Below are 25,700 nucleotides of genomic sequence, written 5' to 3' on the forward strand. Positions count from 1 at the left end.
TTTTTTATGTGTTCACTACCTGGGCATTTACATTTCTATTTACCTATCTATGAAGATCTGGGAGCCGAGGGAGCAGGGTAATTCTATGGTGAGTGACTCATTATTTGAGTCTGCACAAGGGTAAAATTCCCTTTTAAAATAAATGGATTTTATTAATGCAAGAGCAGTAAATGAGGACAGGAACTCTCATGACTTGTCACAGGAGGTCAAATTTTCTTCTGTATATTCTGGAGCACATTGATACAAATGGGCATTTTCCAGGCTTTGATACTAAGGCAGTTTGAAAGGGAAGGTATAACAAACCCCGCTTTGTCCAAGGCATGAGAAATGAAGCAAACCCAAGCATCCCCACCAGGTAAAGGGGAGAGTGACTTACTCTTGACAATCTGGTCTTAGGATTTAGTCAAATGCAAAATGCTGAGTTTGTTCTACTTCAGTCACAAGGAAGCTTATCTTAGCATGTCATCATTGCCTGCTCTGTTACCTCATTAAAATGTTATAATTGTTATTTCAAAAAGAAAACAAGCTGAAAAATTACAAACCCTAACCAGCAGCACCCCCCTCTTTGCTCCCCACCTTCTGCAGTAAAGACACAGGAGCAAGATGTGAGGAAAATGCCCCAAAGACCTTTCCCTCTGACTATAAATGCAGTTTATCCAAATTAGCAACTAACCTCTTTTTCTTCTCTGACCTTTCTCCTCCCCACTGCCTCTCTCTCACCTCTCTCTGATGAGTTCCACCTCTCTCAAGAGTTCATTATTTTCAAAAGCCTTTGCTGATGCAAGCCAGTGGAGGTCAGTTAAAGAAAAGCTTGAACATCTTCAAGCAGGGGAGACATTTTCCAGAGAGGCACCAGTGAACAGAGCATTTAAATTGGACTGGGGCAAGGATTTAACAGGACCAAATATTTCAGATTATTGTATGGATTTTTAAGAAACATCCACACCTCTTCAATTTGGTAGTCAGTATTACAACTCTGAGAGATTTCCTTTTGGAGCTAGACCTCTGAGAAAAATAAGCTCTCGGCAGTGGGGGGATAGGAAGCAGTAAACAGCTCTGGGGATTGGGAAGCATGGTGCCATTTAAGAGAAGAGAAGGTAGGAAAAGAAGATGTCTATTCCACTTTGCAAGTGGTTTCTAAAGTGCTCTGCTAATCCAGGCTACAATTCTCTCTCTATAATGGAAGTACTCAAGAGACATCCAGGTTTATGTTAATTGCCTTGGTCCTTGGCCACGTTCATCATGGTTCAGAGAAGATGCCTTCTTGGTAGTAATTTGTGGGAACCCAAATCTCCTGACCTATCTGCAACACTTCCAGAGGGCTTCTGCACATTAATTTCTTTGAATGGGCTGGAGGTCAAGACCAGTGCTCAGAGAAAAAAACTTTCCTAGTCCCCATGTCCTACCTCTCAAAACGACGCAGGTCCATGTGCCCAGAGGTGCTTGGTGGGCCTGAGGGGCAGGGAGAGAGAGGACAGGGGTGGCTGGGCATCTCAGGTGACAGGCAAACATGCTCCCACTCTCCTTCCTCGGGCAGGAGGGACACGAGCTGCTGAGAAACTTAGCCAACAGCATGTGCCTTCATTTTGTTATTTGAATGGTAGCTATTCCTCACCCCAGTTAATGATCTAGATGAGTCAGAGAGGATGGAAAGTGCTAAAAGGGGCAGCTCGCTATAGGTCACCTGATTTTTTTTCTTTTTTTTTTTTTTCTTTTTTTTCCCCCAGAAATTGCCTGTCCAGATGATTAATTCAACTGGATATTTATTGCTGACTTTAATAAGGCATCTAGACCTAGCAAGGTAATCTTACTTATTACAGCATGTCATGTTAAAACTTATCATCATAACACTGTAACAAAATGTCAGTGCTGACAGAATTTTAAGAACAGCTTTCTTATGGGTGGAGTGGGTTCTTCCCTTGGAATTGGAATGTTGCCACGAAAAAAAAATCTCGAGACTGTAGCAGTTTCTGTAGTGCAAGGTCAAAAGTCTCATCAGTGGCTTCTACAGAACCCACTTCCCTTCTTATTCCCAACTACACATGTTTACGAAAGAGGCAACATGGCAGAGTTTTCTCATGTTGAAGTTACCCTGCGAGCATGTGTGTGCTTGAAAACACAGTGCATACAGAAAGGGCTGCTGGGCAACACACTTGCTGTGCTCAGTTAAACTTCAGCTTGATGTGAGGTTTAAAATCCTCTGGTACTAAGACTCCAGTACAAACCGACAGAAGGAGCTTGCCACTCTGCTGTAAACACAAGGACACATCTGGGACAGGCTCATGAAGGACACAGCTGGGGAATAACAACTATTTTTGCAGGATTCACTCGGTGGTTGGCATTTCTAGCTGTTATCTAAAACACTTGCACATTTTATTAACTTCTTTCCTCTAGTGATTTCTGAGCTTTTATGATGGTATGTTTGGTAGGTGAGAACAATATCTGTTAGATCAGCCCGGCAGTTCTTTCATTAAAATTACATGTGTCACTAGAACAATTAACAACAGTTTAAACAGATGATCCAAGTCAAACAATGTTAAATCATGTTGCTATCAACCTCAGAAATATGGGGGAGAAAAATCTTTAGTTACTAAAGAGGAAGCAAAAAAACCCCAAAAAACTAAAAGGTATGTGACCAGGAACAGGGGGATGAACATTAAAGAAACAAATGCCAGGGCCTCAGACTGATGCTGCTTTCCCTGTCCTTCCTACTTAAAAGTGCAAACAAGGCAAAGCAAGAAAACTTTCAGAAAACTGCCTAGGTTTTAGGGAGCAGACACTGATGTGAGGCAGTGGCAACCTGAGTGCTTTAGCTGAGCTGTGGCCTCTGCCAGCAACAGATGATTCCTGTGCTCTGCACCTTTCCTACAGGATAGTGGAGGATGGGAACCATGTGGTGATGGCGCCGGCTCTGTCAGCAACCCTCACTTCTTTAGGTGGCACACTGGGTATGGAGAGCTTTGCTCTGTATCTATTGCAGCTGCTTCTCAAGTGGCATCAAGCTCTGCACTGGATTCCTGCATGTGTTTACCCTTCAATGTACAGGGAAATTGAAAGACTGGTAAAATGTTATTTCCAGCCTTTGCGCAGAGCCTCAATCCCATGAAACATCTGCAATGCAGTTAGGATTTTTTCTTTCAGGCAGTGCTAAGAGGGAATGCAAAATCATCCCTGTCATCGTGGTGAGGAATATGTATTTTACAAACAATATTATGGCTCTCTAGCTCTTGCAGACAACAGCAGTATCCCCCCACTGGTGACCAAGAATTCTATCTATTTACATGAACTGAGAATAAGGCATGAGATTTTAAACTGTGGTAGAAAGCAATTCAGTTCTCAGAATATAACCCTTCTTTGTTATTATTAGAGACCTTAGAGACCTTTCCTTGCTATTATTTATACCATGAAAGCTGTGATCACATAGACCAAAAAAAACCCTAAGCCATCTAAAATTGTACAGAAAGGGAATGGTGCTGCTTCACAAGTATGTGAGTTTATAGAGGGCTTTCTTTACTTCTGGAGATAGGAAATATGTGAGTGCTGAAAGAAAGTTAATTCTCAATAACAGGATGGATTGTTCACTGTGTATGTTTGGGTATCTGTAGACATTTATGCCAGCTGCAAAACCGAATGTGTACATCTGAAATGACTGTCCTTCAGTTTTAAGAGTAAATGACTTTTGAAACAAGAAATGCTATTTTGTTTGTCCTTCCCTACCAATACAAGATTGTTTTCTGCACTATATACTTATTTTGCAAATGTTTGTCTCCATTTACTTTAAATGCCTCAACTGACAACCTCTCTTTCCAGAAAATGTTTAGCTTCCAGTTTTATGAGGGTTTTTTGGGTGGAATTTTCAAATCAGCATTGTTTCAAATTTGCTTTCTGTAATGGTCACAGAAGCCATTACATTTACAAGAAGCACTGGTCCTTGTAAATGCCGATCTCTATCTTTCAATGTACAAAACTCTTTCAGTTACGAAGACCAGGTCTTCTTTTTTAATGTTTGAAATGTTACCAGCAGTAGCCTGCAAAGTGGTTTCCTCCACTCTCTGTGGACTTACACCCTGAAACATTGCTGATTTCTTTTAAAGATTCTTTTGTAAGAATTGTTTCACACTCTACTTTTGAAAACGGTGCTGAAGGAAAGGCAAAAGGCAAAAAACTTTGCAATAGGGAGAAAGTTACAGCAGTGTCATAATAGAATCAAAGCTGCTTCTCACCTTACGTGTTAATCTTCTCTTAATCTCTCGCTTTTCCTCTTGCTCCTCTTGCTCATTCCGGGCTGTAAAAGATTTACAAGGATCTCAGACTGTGGACTCATCAAGCATGCACAGTTTGCAACAGAATAAGCCTTTCCATCAGTGTATTAATGTTTCAGGACCTCTCTGATGCACAGTATGTCCCTCTGGGGCTGGTGAACCTCCTCGATCTGTAGCTACTGCACTTCTTCACACGCTTCATAAAACATCTACAGCTTCCTTCCTTTCCCTTTGTTGGCACCTCTTCAGGTATGTCACTTTCTAGAAGGGCTGGGCAGCAAGCCAGCTCTTCAAAAAATGTTACTGCCCTGCCCACAGGCCTGGTGGCCTCAGGGGGCTCAGCTACCATAGGGTTGGATTCTGCAAGGTCAGTGGTTGGAAAAGAAACGTGCATTTTTTTTTCCATCTGCAGAATGTCTTATTTCAGCTACTTTATGGAGCTAATAGAAAAAACCCTTTGGAATAGAAGTGCCAGGCAAATTGTGCAACTTCCCATGGCATGAGCAGAGTTAAGGAGAGTGTGTCCTTCCACTGTGGGCCTTTGAAGAATCACACTGGAGCATAAAAGCTCATCCTAGGTCAAATAACTTCTAACATTAAGCCAAAAGATCCCGTGTTACAAGTTCTTACCAGGGTATGCCTCAACTCTTCTCCCTCAAGAGCTCAATAACATTTGAGTACACTAGCTAACTCTTCTTCAACTTAGGAGAAGGTTGTCATGCCTTTTGTCTTTGCATTGACCTTTACCAAAAGTCACTAAAATCCCAGGTTTCCAGGTACTCAGCTTCTCGGATCAGTTAGGATCTGCCTCCATTGCTTCACTGGCAGCTGAAACTCTCTTTACTCTGATCATGCTGGCACATAGCAGGTGAGAGCAAACAACTCATCAGCTTTTCCAGTAAGTACTCTGTGCCCCTGCTGGGATCCAGTTTTTGCTCAGCTAGGACTAGCTCAGGCAGGAATAACTCTCTGCAGGAGACTTTATGGACCTTAAAGGCCAGCTGAGGATAGGTACCTTGATTTAATTGTTAAACTTTGCACTAAATTCAAGGGGGAACCCCACATTCCTCTCTGCTGATCCTGCAGATGGAGCTGCTGCAGAGCTGCAGTAACAATCCACCAGCCATAGCTTTTTCAGCTGTGCAGAGCACAAACCAACACACTCACTAGAAAACTGGGGCTTTCCCCACACAGAAATGAGGTTTTGAGACCACAGAAGCCTCTGAGCAGGTGAGGAGGGCTAGGCTGGAGACCAAGTTTCTCACTGCTCGGGACAGTAGAGCTGACAGTGCTATCACAACTGCTCACTGCCTTCAGCGGGACTGGGAAATCTCCACCGAAGTGGACAAAGGATTTGTCGATGATATGATGTTTCAAACTAGACTTCTGATCTTTAAGTGCCATTTTACCAAAAATATTGCTTATATTTTCAGAAGGAAGGAAACCAGTAGGGGACTAAAAAGAACACAAGACAGCAGGGAGTCACAACTGTCTTTTTAAGATATCACTGGAGTACCTACACTGATAAATGTAATTTTCCTCTTTCAATGCTTTCTGTTCCTACTGGGCTGGATAGTCTTCTAGCAATTGACCCTCTAGCAATTTTTTTTCTTCCCTTTGTGTCTCAAATTTGAAGGAGTTGGTCCTGCAAATACCTGCCTTCAGACACAGCACTAAAGAGAGCCCCCACAGAGTCAGGGTAGAACTGCAAGCAGCCAAGGAGTTACGTTTAAAACTTAGTAATGGCTATTAAGTTTTGTCCTTGGCATCTGATGCTTTTCTCTTCTCCTCACTCTCAGCCCAGCCACCCACTTTCAGGGACAGCCAGGTAGGCTTAAGACTTCCGACAGGTAAAAGTTGGAAAATTTGAATACATTCTCCTTCAAAACTACAAAGTGACTTTGTTATAGCTATTTCTTTGAAGTTAAGTCATGCCAATCTTGTGAAACTACAGAACTGATGCTTTATTTCATCTTATGTATTCAGGAGATTCTGAAGGTTCTCTAAACCTGGGTGTCAGGGTGAGCAGTTGGATGTAGGTGCAATTTTCACGCCCGATTTCTGTGTTGGTGTGAAATGTCCCCCAGTACAGTTTGAGGCATTCAGAAACCACTTAATCATCATTTTTTTGTGAGGAATTTGTGCAACCCTGAATGTGCCAGGCTGACAACTGGATTACTTTTATCCACCTGAGAAGTGGCATAGGGGTGGTGCATGACAGGGCATTGAGGCATCTTTCCTTATACAACTGGACAGCAAATATAGCTGCAAAGTGTTCTCTAGTCTTCAAACTAACCCTGCAGGCCCGGACTCCTCATACTATATGCCTTTGACCTAAATATGAATCAGTAAATGGGATACTTCAGTGAAGGACCCTACAAGAACCAGTTGTCTCTGCTCTGTTTCCTTGCTGCGGCTGCTGTGATTTCACTGCTGCTATCACCAACTAGCAGAACTTGGCAATGGATGCTTTGCCCTTGTAAAGATAACTCGTAATTATTGCCGTAGCACAGACCTAGGAAGCATTCAATTAATGCATAAAGACTGGCTATCCAACCACATTTTGCCTCATTTTTCCCATCAGTATGGGCAGTAAAGCAGTTACATGTGTAATAGGAACATCATGGTACCAGACCTGACATTTTCATCAGGGAAATTTCAGCTTTTACTGCAGGGAAAATCCTGTTTAGTTTACTCAAGAGCTTGCTAGGTTTTCTTTTGTGTTTGTGCATGCTCTGAGCTGGGTTTTTGCAAATTGCTTGACCTGCTTATGCAGAGAATTCACACTCTTTTTATTAGCACTTCCTAAGTCTCTCTTTCCCTGCACTCCATTATATTTATTATAATGTTCCTTCTCAGAAGTCTAGAGGAGTGACAAAAATGATGTACAAATCAGAAATATTTATATTTACTTGTTTAAGGGTTGAGCATGTTTATGCTTTCTTTTTAAAATTATGAAAAAATTTATATTTTTTTCTTTCCTGCTGTGGTTCACCAAAAGTTGGAATGCCTTGGAACTACCACGTTACCCTTCCCTGTAATTAGGAAGCTGTTTGTTTACCAAGACACACATGTTTTGGGGCAGATTTGTGCTAAAGCAAGCTATGAAAATTCCATTTAGGAAATACAATATGGTTCTGGACTCGGCGTAGTATTTTCAAACGTCCATGTCATTTAAGAGCCTTTATTCAATTAAAAAAGAAACTGGTATTACTCAAGGCGTAATTCCTCTGAAATGTAAGACATCTTTAGGGCACTCGGTGACCTTTAGGAATGTCTGCAAGGCACCCAACATTGGAGATGCTGCTCTCTGCTGATGCTGGTTCAAAGCAGGTGCCCAAGACCCCACCTCCCCCAGTGCCAGGGCAGTGTTTGCTGGTCATGCACCAGTGCCAGGTGGTGCCTGACATGTTTGTTCATAGGTCCCAGGATGACAACAAGAGCTGCAGAGAATTGGCCTCTGTCCCTCTGTGCCTGAGCCTGGCATCAGTCATGTCCCAGGTTCCCCCCTTCTCCAGCTGTTCTGCTACACCCCTGTGAGACAATCACAGCTGGATGTGCCAAATATTTCCCCAGGTTCTGCCCCTGACTTCCTCCAGCAGCCAGTCATTGGAGTTAGGAATAGACAGTAGGAGCACAGCTATTAAGAGAGGGCTGGTCCCAAACAAATGGCTTTTCCAGCAGCCTCAGGCTTGTCCATGCCACTCCTCTGCCCAATCTTTTCTCCTCTTTGCATTGACAGTGGTGTCTCTCTCTCTCTCTGGCTGCCATGTGTAATAACGTCAACAGATGAAAAGATCCTGCTGGGCATTAACACTATCATTAATCTGCTAAGACTCTGAAGTATTTGAGAAATGAATTCTGCTGATTTTCAGAGAATTAATCTTCTGCTACCATGTTTTTATGATTCTATACAACCCAGTTATTTAAACAAGAGAAGGTGAATTATGAACCTACCTAAGGAGATATTATGTATAAAGTACCATTTCAGAATACTTTTTTCTACAGTAATTTTTGAAAATTTTCCTGGAAATATGCATTTACTAACTTAAAAGGGGAAGAACTTTTTGTTTTGTTTCCAAAGTAACAACAGTTAGACAAACAGCTTTTGTTTTTGTTTTTAATATTCAAAACACTCCCATGCAAGTAAAGAAACTGTAATTTCTTCCTGTTCATTCATGAAGTTATGAAAGTTGGACCCAGTCCAGCTTCCCTTGAAGTCAGTGGCAATGTATCTACTAACTTAACTTGGTTCAGGATTTCTGAATGGTATTTTGTCCCTTTAAAATATCACATGCTGAGGATCTACCAGCAAATTTTTGGCTGATTTAAAGGGAGAATTTCAGGGGAACATTTTGGGGAAATAACCCTGAGTCACACTGGATTCTTTTTAAAATTGAATAAAGGCTCCAGCTAGCATAGATTGCTGTGAAGATTTTTAGGAAAGATAATCAAGCTATCCACTAATGTCTTTGTTAACCTACAATGGGATGTTCATCTATATAAGTGCTGCATAAAGGAGGCTTTTCAGAATGACTGACCCCCTGTTTGGAATGTCATTCAACATCTGGGTTTTTTTCTCCATAGGTTGTTTATTCTTGAAAATTTACTGACTCTGATTTTAAAGAACTGTTTCTGCAGAACTAGTTGTTACAGACTTCCACACTTATTTGCACTTATGATGCCCTTTATTATTTTTAATTATTATCAGTGATGCTTACAGAGAATAGTTGATGTTTATAAAAAACACCAAATGTACATGAAATCTAACCCAAATTATCTGGCTTCAGGTTAAATGTCAGCAGAATCAGGACTTACGTTTCAGTATGTTCCTCTGCTCCAATTCTTCAGCAGTCGGCCTCTGGCTCAGTCGTCTGCGAAAAAAGTCCAAGATCAGTTTTTGGACCATATCATATTCTCCTCAGTTCTCTGCCTTGAAGAGTTACTTTGGGGTGTGAAAGGCAGAACAGAAAACACTGACACTGCTCCATTATGTACTTGGTATGCCTGGACCATGCGTGACACACACCATGCTTCGCTTTCTCAGTTTCCTCTGTTTCAAACCCACGAAAGACAAAATATGTTATGTCATCTTAGGCATGACTCTCCCACCCCTACCCCAGGCAGAGCTGCTGAAAGCTAAGCCACACAGATGTCTCCACTTAATTTCCTTCCCTCCATGCCTGCTTCCTGACTTGCACAAGTATTTCTAGCTAGGATCCAGCTAACCCTCTCGCTGCCCTCTCGCCAGCCTCCTGACTGCGCCCCGCTTGTTCACACAGCGTTTGAACATACAGACACAGACAAAATAAGGGACTGTTTGGCAGCACTAAGGGCAGAACAATAGTAGCCTTCCTTCTCATCACACGCACTTCCCTTCTCCTCCTCTTGTGGCCTTTATTAAATCCTATATTGAAGGATCAGTGTGATTTGCTAGTCAACCTGTATATAACAACAAACTCCACAATCTTATTACAAATGGGGGCTCTGTACATAGGAATGATCTGAATATTCAGAATATAGAACAAGCACAAAAGGATCTTTGCAAAACAAAGCAAACCAGAGAGATGACATCAGAACTCAGTACTGCTGGGCATCCTCGTACTCTTATCCAAATCAATGGGACTTTTGTCAATGGTACCAATGACATGAGAGCTTTCTCTTCCTTCAGACTTGGTCACTCAGGAACATTTCCAACTTGAGGGCTCCAGTCTCTGGCCCACTGGACCAGTTTCCCTGTGAGTTACTAAGCACTGACAGGAAATGATAAGAATGCTGCATGGCTTCCTCTTCTGCAATGAATGTTCCCCCAACCCTGGAAACAGCAGCTCCCTGAAATGGAGCTGGCTCTGCAAGGCTGGACAAGAGATGTCTGACAATGGCTCCTCACCACACAGGGACTAAGCTGCTGGTGTACATGCAACCCCAGCCTTCTCCAGAGCCAGGAGCTCATGTGTGTGCCAGTTCAAGACCTCTGCCCCTCACACTGTGTGCAGAGCACAGGGCTGAACAAAGCACAAGCACTGGGTAGGAGCCCACCTCCTACACCAGCTGTTCAAAGGCAGAAGCTCTATAGGCATCTGATTTTACAGTCTGAAGATTTCCATCAGCAGAGGTGATACCAGACATATGTCTTCTGGGGTCACTTAACACCATGAAAACAAACCAGCAGAACACAGTCCTATTTCAGTGTAGAATTTGGAGTCAGGAGCTTTGTCCCTTTCCCATGGCAGATTGAACATTTATGTCATTAGAAGAGTGTTAAAAGGGACAGAAACCAATCCTTAATTCAGAATTAAAGAATGTCTGCAAAGTACTTTGAAGACAGAAAGTGCTATTCAAATGCTTGCTCTCACCATCTTTAACATACAGTAGCTGTTGCTAATGCGAGACTCCACCTTAGGACTGTGGAGCAATTAAAACTACTTTATTTCTAGCATCACATGAGAACCAAAACCAAAAAGCTGCCACTTTCAGCTCACCACATGTGTTTGCAGGAACTGTATTAAAAATGTTTTTAATCCCCCATGCCATGATGCTTTTCAAGAGGATGCATCGGAGGGATGTTCAGGATGAACTCCAGCCATGCAGCATGTGGATGGCTTCTACAGAAACAAACATCATAGTAAAAGGAGAAAGAAGAAAACGCTCCCCAAAAGTCCTCCTGTTTTCAAGAAAACAGGGCTTGAAGGACTCAGATAATTGCTCGGTCATGAAGAGTTCACACTAGGACATTCCTAACAGAAGGCAGAAGTTTTATCTACCTGCAGAAGTGATTTGCAACAAGGATCACATCTTCCATGTGTCTAGTGAGGTACCTGCCATGAAGTAGATGCATTTAAACCTAGCTTTCACTGCATGTTATCATGTCATTGCTTCCACACAAGAAGACAGAGATTTCTTCCAAGTATGCCCGTGTTATTATATTCACCCTCTACTTCTGTGCTGCTCTGGACCTATAGACCACGGGATTCTTCCTCAAACTGTCCAGTAGAGCCCCTGGTGAAAGCCAGACAAGGATACCCATGCTCCCCATCAAGAGTCAAATTACTCTGTAGTTCCCTTTATCCACCCTTTTCAGTCTGCAGAGTGCTCCTACCTAAATGGTGACCACCACTTCTAAGTCATGCACAGCAGAAAAAGCCATGCCACTTTGGATAGGTTCATTCATGTATCAACAATCACTTCTGGAGTTTTATAATCTCAAGAATTTTTAACAATGTTACTTAGGCAGTAGGAAAAGCTAAGGTATTCTTGTAGTGGAACAAAATCTTAATTAGTCCTTACAGTGCAAGTAGTAAAGCAACACTGGAAGATGAAGAAAGTAATGAATAGAAGCCATGGAGGTTCTTGGCCTCCAGTACCAGTGTCTGCTTTAATCTCCATGAACTGCTGTTACATTCCCATTTCCATCATCCTTGAGGACTGACTGAGCCTGCTCCTTCTCCTTCATTGTAAGTCCCTCCTCGATGAGCTCCTCAAATAAACCCAGCCCCTTCCACAGTCTTTCCCTTCCAAGCTCTCCCAATTATCTCTTTTCATGGTCTCTTGCTCATTTAATTTAATTCTGTCTCATGCTGTTATAGTGACTTATGCCCCCAAACTACTGGGGCTTTACAAACATCTCCACCAGTTCCTGAGAACAGCACTATTTCAGCTCTTGTTTCTTGCTGCCTAATTTCTAGGATTGCCAGATGTTGAGCAGCTGTTAACATCTCTGTTAATCTTTGATAATCTTGATACTAGTTACAGATAATGTAAATCAAGAAACACAAGCACTTCTTGCTTTATTACTATGGCTCCAAAGACACGTTTTTTTCTTTCACACTTAATTTCAGTACACCATCTCCAGCATAGAGCTCTGACCTTGGCAAATATCAGCGGCGATAGCTCCCCTCGTCTGCCTTCCTTCCTGTCCTGCCCAGCATAAAAAGTTGTTAATGAAGCCCACCTAGCTTGCAGAGGTCGATTTCAGTAGTTTGATTGCTGGCTTGCTGCTGTGCCTCATTTCATTTAACATCACAGGGGCTGCAGGAGGCAGTCAGGAGGCCACAGGTCAGGAAAAAGGTGTCTCATTAGCAGCACAATCAGAATAAATGGGAGAAAATGGAGGTGAGAAAGGAACCCAGTATCACAGCAAAGAATGGATTTGCTTGTGCAAACCATAAGGATGCAGTGAGGTGTGGTGCTGCTGTTGATCAGAAAGGTAACTCTGGCTGTTTCATCACACTGAGTTCAGGTGTCTAACCAAGGAACAGGGGAGACAGACCTTAGCAAGTAACCACCTCTACCTGCACTGTCTGTATTTAAAATGTTCATGTGTGAACATGCCTGACCTTCAGTGTGCCATCCATACAGTTTTGCGATATGCTTCAGGCATTCAAGAGGATGGGAAAGTTTTTTGTAATTTGTGCTTTACAATGTATTGCTTGGTTTGTATTTCATACATTTTTGCAATATTGATTACAACAGTTTTGCAAATACACTGTGACAAAGGTTTTACTACAAAGGAAACCTTCGTAAGATTTATGGTGACATAAGGAAAGCCTTCCTAGGATTTCACTGAAAAAATCATATCCAAATGTAAAAAAAAAAAAAGTTTGCTCATATTTACAAAGATAAACTTGACAGCAAACCAATTTTCTGAATTAATTCTCTGCATGGTCAAATGTATCACACTTCTTGTGCTAGACAATAAGAGCTGAGATCTTCATAAGGACATTGTATAGTGAGGCTTATTTTGTTAGGTGTTTTTATTTTTTGTTTGTTTGCTTGTTCTTTTGAATTTTCTCTGGACTGGGCTGGTCACAATGTGGCAGACAAGTAGGAATCTGGGGCCAGAAGGGACAATCATGCAAAATCAATTGCTGTAGATCTAAAATATTGGCTGGTGCTGGTGTAATCTCCTCAGGGAGCAACAGGAAAGAAAGGCAGCATTTTCACTGATGGATGCTACTGTTTAGAGCCTCCCCAGCAAACCAAGAACTCAGAATGAAATGTTTCTGCTCTATGTGTCAGTGTTCTGCAGGAGAAATAAAAGGAAAAAAATCTCTTTGTGCACGACAAAACACTAAAATGAAGTACACAGTGATGCTTACCCTGCTTTGCAGTGTGGCCACTCCCCAAGGGCTCTCAGGACAGCAGCCAACTGTGGGATACGTGTTTTCTGTGTACCAGGAATTCATCTTTGCCTCTGTCCAGAGGACAAGAAAATTTAAGAGCCTAGTGTGGGGTCATATCATATTCAAGTATAATGGCTGGATACAATACAGGGCTTGCCAGAAAATTATTCCCCACACACTTGCCAGGATTATTAACTGTGAGTGTTTGCAGACACAAAAGGCAGAACTTAGCAGCTCTCCAGTGTTTGAATGGTGACATCTGGTGTGTGGGACCCACAAACAGGACTGTTGGACACTACAGGGCATACAGCAGTACAGTGAGATGTCCAGAATATCCCTAAGGCATCTTTGAGCCAAATCCTGCTCACACAGCTGTTCCTCATGACTTAACTCACCCTGATGTAAAATAACTTCTGAGCACAGTGCGGCATAACTTCTGGAGCAACTCCTGAATTTATTCTGTATGTGTCAATATCTTTAATCAGCTGCAACTGGGCTCATACTACCCCAGACATTGCTCTAACAGCAGTAAATCTGAGCTGGGCACATGAGAAGCCAGCTGCTACAAAGAACTGCTTGTCACATTGCTCTTTAGTTGACATAAATGAGGATGACTGAAGCCACTAGAACTGCACTGATTTACATCAGAGAAATAATCCCACATGACAAAAACTCAATGGGAGTAAAGAGTCTTAATTTACTTAGCATTTCCCAATACTAATAATGCTGATTAGCAAAGCAGAATTGATGAAGTAAAGGCTGTCGGGGCTCTTTGCACTCCCATGCCACGTACAGAAAATTCAGAAAAAACACAAGAGAAGAAAATCTTATATTTGCTTCTAACAGTTAACTGTTAGCAGAGGGCAGGAATGAACTACCTCCATCCTTGCATCTCTGCACAATCAGCAAAAAAATCATTGCAAGCCTAGCGGTTCACTTCCTCTGAAGTGTCAGCCCAGATTTTGCCAGCCAGACTGTAGAGCCTACAGAGGACTATCATTGTCCTAAACAGAATTTATAAAATGGGATTAAATACAGTTTTATCAATGAGTGAATAAACTGAAGGCATATTAAATAGAAAGTCCCTAACCAAGAAGCAAGTGTAACAGTTTTATACCAATACAATTCCTGTAGTAGACTCCATTAAGACGTTTGCTAATCTGTAGGATTATCACTTTCTTTAAGTTCTCTCACAGGTAAGCGTGACAAGTCTCCTGGTATCAGTCATGACAATACACTTTGTAACTCCTTTTCCTGAGAAATTAATGACTGCTCTCCACTTCCCTGTTGATTTAAAGTATTCAGCCTCTGGGAGATGGTGATGCTTCTGCAGCTACAAAGAAGCCTGTGGCAATGACTAAAGCAGACCAACATGGGCAGAGATGCCTGTTCATCTCTAGGAAAATGGGTGAAGCACCACTGTGACAGTTTAGCAGAGAACAAGTTAGACAATTTTGGTAAGAGGTGTTTGGTTTTGGTGAAAGCCTAAAAAACTGCTAAGTATCAGTTATGAAAGACAAATTTTTTGATGGTGCCTTACTGGCAAGGTACTACTTCTGCCTTAGTATCCCAGTATGTTCCCTAGACTTTTGGTTGTGATCCCTTGACATTTGATCCAGGATAGCTGCAACAGTCCCATAACCCTGGGGAGAGAGGCAATGCTTTTGCTCAGCACTGCAAGAAATACAGAACAGTCTGGAATGTGAGCCAAAAAAATTATATTTCCCGTAACACATCTGCAGTTGTGTTTCCAGCTGGGCTCTACAGGAAAATCAGATTTACAACTGAAATTATTCAGACTTTAATTCAGGCTCTAAGCAGTCATTTACTACCCCCCAAAATTATCCTTATCCCAGACTTGATTTTGTGTTGAGAAACAGCTTCAATATAGACTTTAAAGCTCCGATTAGTCTAGATTGCAGTGAGGATTTTTGGGAAAACTAATCAGCAAATTTTCTGCTTGCTCAAGCATCTGTGTATAGTGAAAAATATAACCAAGCTGGCTCTTTGTTTAAAATTCTTACAACTGACCAATTTGTTTTCCCATTCTTTAGATCATGTGAATCTATTCTTGAGTCATGGCTCAAATGATGCCATTTTTTCTGGTTCAGCTCATTGAGGGATTGAATTATTATGATTTTTGACTTATTTTTTGGAAAGTTACAAGCTTCTTGAGAAAGAACTGTCTGCCCAGAGTAGGTCTCCTGGGAAAAGAGAATCATATTCAAAATGTAGATCTTGGCAGTTCATTATGTTTGCATAAGGTTAAAATCTTGTTCATCATATATAGAACAAATGTCTTTAAAATACCCAAATAAAGCAAATTTATTTTGGGCCATGGACTCTGTATTTTGTTAAAAGAAATAAAACAATGACTAGATAGGTCTATAAGTCTGACTAGAAATAGTGTGAGTAATGACACAGGTCATTAGTCTTCCATTGGACTACTGCCACAATGCAGACACCTGCATTTTCCCAAGGAATTACTTAATTTCTTTTGTAAAGATAGTGCCAAGCAGTGACAGACACACAAATCCAGATTTTGGCCCCTTGTTCAATAATACTTACTGGGAAATGCCTACTGCTTTGTGGAACATTTCCAGATCATGCCTCACACCTCAAGGTCTAAAATGGAGCCTCCTCCATTTCATTACTGTGTTGTTCTATTAACATCAAAGGTCTCAGCCAAATGCTAGCTGTTCACATAAAATAGGATCATCTGAGTTTAAATGATTAAAAAAAAGAGGCATGGCTGAATTAAGATAGATATACCACATAAACGTTGCAGCATTACTTCTCAAATCTCTTATCCCTAGTCCCAAGAACAAAATATCCAACAACTGCAGCAGGAAACAAAGAACAATCTTTTTAGAAGAGGGAATTTACTATGTAGCTAATTCAAGAAAGTATTTTTGGAACAATAAAAATGGGATATTTTTGAGTACTAGAAATACAGAGTGAAAAATGTACTAAATGCCAGTTGAAAATCTAAAGCATGCCAGAAAAAACAGATGGATGTTAGGACCCATTGTAATTGAGAAAAAAATGTTCTAAAATGTCAGCGATTGTCCTTCTGTTGTCTATACAGCATTGTGAGAAGACACTTGCTTCACCAAATGTGATAATATTGAATTAAAAGATGATTTTACAAAGATACAGAGATCGTAATTCACAGTTCAAGGTCAATCTGTGAATGACTTGAGTAAAATGGCATCAAAAATAATCAGTCTGAGCTGAACAGACATGTTTGCTGTCTATAGGCATCACTGAACAGTTTTAAAAATTTATAGTAATATTATTTTGTCTCTGTAAACAAACATACTTACAGCAATGAATAAAAGTTAAACTCTTAAAAGCAGAGCCATCTCCAAGTATGAGCCAGAAGAGGAGAATCCCTTTCTCTGTTAGAATTTTCCCCACCCTGGCTTCTGATGCTCCGGGAAGCTTGGATGTTGGAACATATTTGATATAGGAATAAAGCAGTTATTCCTCTGTGTATGTGGCATGACCTTGGGATGGAGACAAAAACCAATGCTTCAGGTGGCAAGAAGTTCTGTGGGACCAGGAAAGAAAACATGGAGGGAGGCTGAGGGGTGACAATGAAAGTACAGCCCCACTCCCCAAAGTTCTTCACCTTCTAAAGCTCCCGTGATCTTTCCCACAGCAACACTCTCTTCTAAGGGTCCACTCCTGAGAAATCTGCTGCCACAAACTTAAATGCAACCTACCCTGAGAAACAGCTGCTGGCTCTGAGGAAGGGCTGAGGGCTGAAGCACACTGTGGAGGAACCATCATCTCTATGTTTAGTCAGCTTGAAGATCAGACCCCTGTGGACCTCTGTGGACCTGAGTGACTGAATGGTGTTTATCTATGGAACACAGTGGCTGACATGACCGGTGTATCAGCAGCTATGATACACTTCTAGCACTGCCAGTATATGCAATTTGTTTAATGAAAAAGGCAGCGGCACCTCATCTTCTTATTCACATATGCACTAACACAACTGTAACCCTAAAATATCATGCCAGGGACATTTTAAACATATAAAAAATGAACCAACTTCACTTGGTAGTCCAAGTAATCTGTGACCTTCATTGAAAATCTCAATCCAACATGTAAAAAGCGATTCATTTCAAGGAAGGAAATCTGGGTGGGGAGCTTCACCAGCTTTCTGATGTTAATCTGAACATATACATGGCCAATTTGATAAAGTCTCCTCTGTTACTACAGCAGCTACAGACCACTCCAAATACAGAGAGAGGAATTACCATAGAATGATTTGGGTTGGAAAGAACCTTAATGATTAGCTAGTTCCAAGCCCCCTGCCATGGGCAGGAATATCTGCCACTAGACCAGGCTGGTCAAAGCCCCATACAACCTGGCCTTGAACACTTCCAGGGACAAGAGTATCCCCAGCTTCTCTGGGCAACCTTTTTCAGTGTATCACCTGCCTCAGAGAAAATAAATTTTTACTAATATTTAATCCAAACCCACTGTCTTTCAGTGTAAAGCCATTCCCCCTTGTTGCCCCTTTATACATGCCCTTATAAAAAGTCCCTCTCCATCTCTCTTGAGAACCCCCTTTAGGCACTGTAAAGCTGCTCTAAGGTCTCCCTGGAGTCTTCTCTTCTCCAGGCTGAACAACCTCAGCTCTCTCAGCCTGTATCACATATACCCCCCGACCATATTAGTTTGTTGTAGAACATCTTACCAGTGCCAGCATGAAGAAAGGCAAATGAACAATAGTGCAGGAATAAAATTAATCTCCAAGAAAGCACTTTATACTTACTGCTAATGTCAAAAAAAAGGCAACTCACACCCTTTCTGATAAATGAATCAAAAGGTAAAATGCTCGGTGACTTGGAACAGCCACAATATAGGAACTCAAAAAAAAAAGGTTTTATAACACAAACTGGCAGTGTTAGCAATTCAAAACCACATAATTCAGTTTCTAGTAGGAAAGATGCATTGGAAATAGAATGGTGCCCATACTTTGTCTTGTTACTGAAGTGGAAAATTCCTGGAAGTAAACAAATTTGAGAGCTTTAAGAGCAATTAACTATTTTATGACAGAGGGATTTCAATTCCCCAGATTGTGGTATTTCAGATCACCAGACTTCATGAAAGGCAGGTGATAAATAGCAGCAACTTTCTGCAAAGGGCTGTGCCTAAAATTTTCACATGAAGATTAAGAATTAGGACTGTCTGAAATGTTCGTGACAAACTAAAATTGCTGGAAAATTGAGTTCTAGAAGGTCAGAAATTATCTGCAAGGTGAGGTCAAACTGAAAAAACCAACTCACTAGACACACTTTTCTTAAAACCAGTAAGATTTAAAAAGCATTAAAAAGGCACTAGACAATATTTAATTCTGTCTTGAAATGCTAGTTTTCACTGTGTAATAAAAAAATTAATGATGCCTGTCCTTGCTATTTTTAGTCAGTTTTCCCTACTCCACTTGTTAATTATTTTGCTCCCTTTGAGTACCAAATGCAAAAAAATCCCTTATTTAGCCATGTCCAGTAGACACAACTCTCCTTCCAATAACTGCTACAGTGATTCCAAGCACAAATCTACTGAGGTGGATTGCAAGAACTCTTCCCAAACCTGCGTTGCAAACTTCAGTGCAGGTGCCTTGGTCATTCCTCACCATTTAATGGGATATATGCTGGTCAGCCCAGGACTTTGCATATGTTTTACAACATTGATCCTTTTGTATTTGCATCACCAACTGCACAATAATTTCTTATCTTCCTAGAGAATGCTTCACCACCCTATCCAGAGATTTGCCCACTGTACAAATTCCCAGCTTGGGTGTATTTAACGCCTTCACTGCCAGAGCCTACTTCTGCCTCTATGTATCAGCAAAGGTTAGAATTTTTTTTTTTTAAATCCTAGCATCTAATCGAATATCAATGAAAACATGCAGCACCAGAGATTGAAAATAGCAAAAACGTCTAGCTTTAGAAACAAAACCAGATGAAATTATTTACATGGTTAAAATCTAAAAAAAACCCCATGCCTTAGGAAACGGTGTATTTGTTATTTTGAAAAGATATTAGATATGAGTATTTCACAATGATATCATCACCTTTAGGTTCAAATCTAGTGGCCTAAAAACGTGACAAAATATTTTTTATTCAGAAGAATTCTTGTCCCATCTGCCTTTTCTTCTCTGGAAGTTACTGAGACACACATAATTACCTGGAGGCTAAATTTGGACTACAAAGTGATAAGCTTTTTTTCTGTTGTTGCTCTGTACATATTTCCACAGCAAAACAAATGGAATGCTATAAAGAGGCTTATCACATCAAATAGGGAATTAGCAGCGGGAAACAATAATCTCCAAAGTAACAAAGATCCTATTTCCAGGCAAATATGCTTAACTTCAAAATAAACAACCCCCACCTTGTGAAACAAAAGACTTCCAGAGGGACATTCAAACCCTCTGTGCTATGCAGAGCAGGCTGCAGCCTTTCTCTTTTCCCCCTGCATAGTGTGGCATCAGCTTTTTACATTTTCTCCCTGAAGTTCTGAGAGCTCAGTTCAGCCCCTACTGAAGTTTCTCCACACTGAATTTTCCAACTCCTATCCGGTGTCTGTACTCTTGCCTGCATATTCCCCTGTTCCACCTGACGCTTTATCAATGTGAAAACCTGCTTCATTACCACACTCTAGCTGCTGAGGTGATAGCAGTATTCTTTACATTATTTTTTTCTCTAACTAGAAGTGATGCTGAACTATGGAGGGGGAGAGAATGCCCAATGACATCTTCCATCTTCCTTATATAAAATGGGAGAGAAAACTATTCCTAGCCCTGCTGACCTAAAGAATCATTTCTTCTTTACACTTCAGAAACTTCACTTCTTAAATCTCATTGGGAAAGTTTTGTACGTATCTTCCCTGTGGTATTTCCAATGAGGGTGCTATCAAAGTCCACACTTTTTGCAATTGTTTGCCCTCTAAAGAAAGACTGCATTACAGTGGTGACTGTTTTTTGAACTCCTTATTGAATAGCTTTGCAGCTGGCATTCAGGCAGAAAGGCTGAAGAATATTAATATTTAAAATACTTAGTACTCAAGCCAAGCACAGTATGTTTGTTCATGGCTGCTAACATGACATAGGAGAAGCCCAGATTTCCCTGCAGGGCACCCTCAAATGCCAAGACTGAAAAACCTCTGTGCTGGGCATTCAGTGCCCTGGTTTTGTGGCATACACTTGTTTTCTGCATATCTAGCTGCAGTGATGGCAAGGACAGGGAGCTTGGAAAAGGCATCAAAGGAAATCATCACAGTCACTGATTAAAATTCCTTCTAAGTATTTAGTGATGATGCACATCGTGTTCTTAAAGCTGGAAACTGCACCTACCTATCTGAGAGGCTGCAGACTGGACTAAAACATGCTGGCTAGGATGGCCTGGGCAAACAGACACAGTGCCTGCTTCCCACTTCTGCTCAACTTCTTTATTAGTTTAAAACATGCACTTTCTTATTCATCTCATTTATCATGAAGTAAAAGGATACACCCTCTAAGGCCCTCCTTCCAGTCCCAATGGCCATGTGGACTTGTGTTTGCTTTACAGGCAGACTGAATTTACACCTGTATCCTATAGTTTATTGGGTGGTAAGCCTACTCTTATGACTGGAGATGATCTGATGTTAATAACAACTTTGCTCTTCTGAGACCAGCTAATGCACACCAGTTGCTAAGGAACGGAATTGGCAGGGAATATCTCACAACTACTACACTCTGTCAACTTTTCAAACTCTTCTGAACAGTGTTTTTAGCAAAATGTGCATTAAATACACACTTCCACTCTGTTTTCTTCTTTAGAGACATCAGAACACTGCTGTACAATGCATTACTGGTGATCCCTGCTGCTGTACAGATACCAGGCAGCACCACTGCAGGCTGTCTGGGATGTTTGTGAGAGGACCAAGCTTCCAATTCCTCAAAGGGAGGAAGAACAATAATTTGCTGATTGTTGTCTCTGGATTCACCCACAGATAGAAAGTGATGAAGGCAGACCTTAAGGTTTTGCTTCAGATAGTTGGAAAAAAGAGCAATACAAGGGTGCAGGGACACTGAAAACTCTTGGAAGGGGAACTGGGACTCTGTTTTTTGGTTTTTTTTTCTTGCTATGTCAGAGATGAACTGAGGGGATGGGGAAGTACAGGGCTGAGAGAAATCCTTGTTGAAGGAAGCTGGGTGTCTGGAGTTGATTTCCTTGTGAATGCAACTTGTCTGTGAGATGTTCTTGTTTAGAAACTGACTCCTGGTAACTTTTTCCACAGTGCAGAACACAAGGAGTTTGGTTGCAAGAGCTAATCCCACACTCTCTTGGGACTGAAGTAAGCCAGAGACTCTCACAGCCTACATGTCATAGACAGGCATTTGTCAAAGCTTGTGACCTGGCTAAATTGTGCTGGCACAGCCATTGTGCAATAACCCAAAACAGAAGAAATTAGTCAAGCATTGCAGCAGAATAGCTTTATGAAACACGTCCATAGAAACCTTAGGCTGCATAGAGTGAAGGGAATCAGGACTTGGGGAAGTCTGAGACAGAATTTGGCCAAAGGCACACAAAAATAATCAGCCAACAATGTCATACACTTCAAAACCAAAGATGTTGCTAATACACATTGACATTGTTGGTTCTTTTGATACTTTGTGCTATCGCAGAATGGTGAGTTTGGCAGGGATCTCTGAAGCCCATCTGATCTGACCCCTCTGATCAAGCAGGGCTGCCTAGAGCTGGGACTATGTCCAAATGACTTTTGAATATCGACACAGAGAGGAATTTCACAGTCCCCCCTGAGCCAACCTGTGGCAGTGTTTGGTCACCCTCAGAGTAGAAATAATGTTACTGATGTTCAGAGGGAATCTCCTTATTTTGTTTGTGCCTGTTGCTTCTGTCACTGGGCCCTACTGAGGAGAGCTTGGCTCTGTCCCCACTGTACCCTTCCCTCAGGTATTTATACACATTGATAAGATCTCCGGAGCCTTTTCTTATCTAGGCTCAACTGTCCCAGCTCTCTCAGCTGTTCTCCACTGGGAGTATGGTCCAGTTCATCATCTTCATCATCTTTGTGGCCCTCCATCGGACTCTCTCTCATATGCCCATATCTTTTTTCTACAGAGAAGCCTTGATGATCCTTGGAGATCCCTTCCAACCCAGAATATTCTGTGACTCTTAGCCAGAAGTGGACACAGCCCTCCAGATGTGGCCCCACCAGTGCTCTGTAGAGGGGAAAGATCACCTCCCTTGGTCTGCTGGCAATACTTTTTCTAATGCAGCCCAGAATACCATTAGCCATTTTTTTCTCCCATCAAGTTCCTGGCTGATGTCCAACTTCATGCCTGTCAGAACCCCTAGATCCTTTTCTGCCAAGCTGCTCTCCAGCTGGGTAGCTCCCACCATACACTGTTGCACGGGATTGTTCCTTCCTAGGTTATTAGGAATAGCAGCAATAGCAAGCAGCAGTAAGTGCTTGCCTTTGATGAACTTCATGAGATTTTTGCCTGCCCATTTCTCCAGCTTGTCAGGGTCCCTCTGGATGGCAGCACTATCCCACAATGCATCATCCATGCCTCTCAGTTTGGTGTCACCAGCAAGTTTGCTGAGGATATGCTCTGCTCATCATCCAGATCATTAATGAAGGCTGTTAAAGAGGACTGGATCCAGTACTGATCTCTTGGGACATACTGCTACTTACTGAAATCCAACTACACTCAGTGCCACTGAACACCAGCCTCTGGACTGGATGGGTAAATGGATTGAAAAGTCCAAATGGCTGGACCCATTCTTGGGCACCTAAGGAATTTTATGGGAGACAGTGTTCAAAGCCTTACTGAAATCTACACAGACATTATCTACTACTCCCTGCTTGTCTACCAGGTCAGTAATTTCACAAGTTCATCACATTATTTTCAACATAAGTTTATCATATTCATCACGATCAAGCATGACTTGCCCTTGTGAATCCATGTTGACTACTGATGATGTTTTTTGTCCTTTACGTGCCTGAATATGGTTTCCAGGATTAGCTGCTCCATCACCTTCCCAGTGATGAATGTGAGGTCATCTAGTCTATAATTCTCTGACTCCTCTTTGAATATGGGAGTGACATTTGCTTTCCTTCTTGTCTTTGAGCACTTCTCCCAGTAGACATGATCAGTCAAAGAAATATTAAAGTAAATAAGGATGGCACTGAATCTTTAGTAATGCTGCGTCAAGTTCATCCTTTCATTTATACTTTTATGCTGAGCAAAATGAATGTTCATCCTTTTATTTATACTTTCATTCATACTTTTATGCTGAAGTGAGGCAGCACTGCTCTCTGGAAGATTTTAACACGTCCTAATTGTTAAAACATAACATGTCTAGTGACAAGTGAACAGAACTGAGAGAAAGGCAAGGTACAGTGATGGGCAAGTGGGAGAATCAAATCTGAGGCAGTCAAGTGTGCAATCACCAGGAAGGATACTGAGACAAGTAAGCTGTCATGCCTGGTATTCTTCCACTGATGCTTTGCATTTCCCCATCACTGTTTTGATATCTGCTCCAAAATCCTTCAGACTGAAGCCAAGTGCTGCACAGTACCTCAAACCAAGGTGGGGTGGCAGGGGCTACTAGAATTACTGAAATACAATGAGAAATAAGACAGAATAAAGACTCTGAAGAGAAGAATTAGTCAAGACAAAAGAAAATAAAAGTGCCTCCCAAAAATGTGTCATATATGATGGTTTTCAGAGGCAAAAGCCATATCTTTCCACTGCTGAGCCTTTTTTAATCTGTCATGTCACATTAGAGAACATGATGGAGCCCTTTGCTGGCATTAAACAGTGCAGTGCAAAATATTGGCAGTTATAACTGCAGTAGAGTATAAGGTTCTCCTTTCTAGTCTGGTCTGAAGGGGAAGATGAAATGGATGGTGGAATATCACACAGCTCTATGATGCTTGCAATTGCCCAGGTCTCTTATGTTATCTTTTATGTCTGTTCAAACAAGGGAAGGGTGAATGGTTTTGGCACAACCTGAGGGTGAAAGACACCAGGCATTTACACTTAGTTGTTAACCAGGAAAAGGTAGAGTCTCAGGGGATGTTCTGGCTTTGGAACATCAGCCACTCCTTTCCCTGAAAGTAGCAGAGGGAGGTTTTGAGATCAGTTGGGGAATCCCATGATGGGGAGATGTAAAGGCACCAAGCTCTTGTCAGAGAAGTTGCTCCCCAATTCGAGACTGATGTGCAGCTCCAAACAAACCATTTCGTGTCAGAGGGGCTGCCTGCCCTCATTCTTTTATAGCTGAACTTTGGATAGTAAAGCTTCCCTGGGGCAGGGAAATCCTTGTATATGGGTACAGGGTGGTCTGGGAAAGCCAGAACTGGAGCACAGTTTGGGTAATCCAACTTCCCAGTGCAGCCAGAGCCGAAGGAGCTTGCTCCCCATGCTGCTTGCAGGTTTAACTGGAAGTGGGCCAGCTGATGGGGCTATGAAAATACCTTTGTGGCAGATGAACAGAGACCTTTCTCTGTACCTTCTGTGAGGGGCTCCCAAGGAGGGAATTTACTCACACTTTACATATAGCAGCCTTCCATTACCTTATGGGGGCCCACAAGAGAGATGGGGAGGGACTTTTCACAAGGGCATTGTCACAGGACAATGGCTTTAAACTGACAGAGGAAGGGTTTAGATAAGGTATTAGGAAGAAATTCTTTGCTGTGGGGATGATGAGGCACTGAAACAAATTCACCAGAAAAGTGATGGATGCCTCATCCCTGGTAGCGTTCAAGGCCAGACTGGATGGGGCTTTGAGCACCCTGCTCTAGTGGAAGGTGTCTGCCTATGGCAGGGAAGTTAATATCAGATGGTCTTTAAAGTCCCTTCCAACCCAAACCATTCCATGATGCCATGAATCTGTGACCTCCCCTAGAAGGTCTGGGTGCACCCAAGCTGCCATCTGCCGCCCCACCAGGTAACTGATGTCCCTGAGCGTGTAGAAGAGAGAGGGCCCTGGTCCAGGAGCCCTGCCTGCTTCCCACTGAAGAAGCAGGCTCGTGCTTCTGCAGCCCCTGATGTTTGAGATCAGGGTCCCTACTTGCAAGGCTTTTAAATCAAAGCCAGCCGATTGCAGGGAGGCTGGAAGACCATTTCTGTCTTGATTACTGCAATAAAGGAAATTGTGAAGACTTTCCCAGCATGCTGAAAAACTCCAATATTCTGCAGGACAAATAGTCTAGCCTGACATTATAGATGCTTGCTCATTGAGCAAATACAATATATTGAATGCTTATTTTATTAATTATTCATTAA

General features: G+C 41.8%; 1 protein-coding gene across 1 annotated transcript in view; it reads right to left on the reverse strand.

Annotated features, from left to right (window-relative positions):
* Positions 1 to 25,700, reverse strand: part of PHACTR1 (phosphatase and actin regulator 1) — a 293,040-nt gene that overhangs the window by 8,315 nt on the left and 259,025 nt on the right. Inside the window, exons 10-11 of the mRNA XM_062498877.1 lie at positions 9,081 to 9,136; positions 4,224 to 4,285 (exon numbers count right to left, since the gene is read on the reverse strand). Of these exons, the coding sequence (XP_062354861.1) occupies positions 4,224 to 4,285; positions 9,081 to 9,136 (118 nt within the window). The remainder of the gene's footprint in view (positions 1 to 4,223; positions 4,286 to 9,080; positions 9,137 to 25,700) is intronic.

Source organism: Cinclus cinclus, chromosome 1 (genome assembly GCF_963662255.1).
Source record: "Cinclus cinclus chromosome 1, bCinCin1.1, whole genome shotgun sequence".
NCBI lineage: Eukaryota > Metazoa > Chordata > Aves > Passeriformes > Cinclidae > Cinclus > Cinclus cinclus.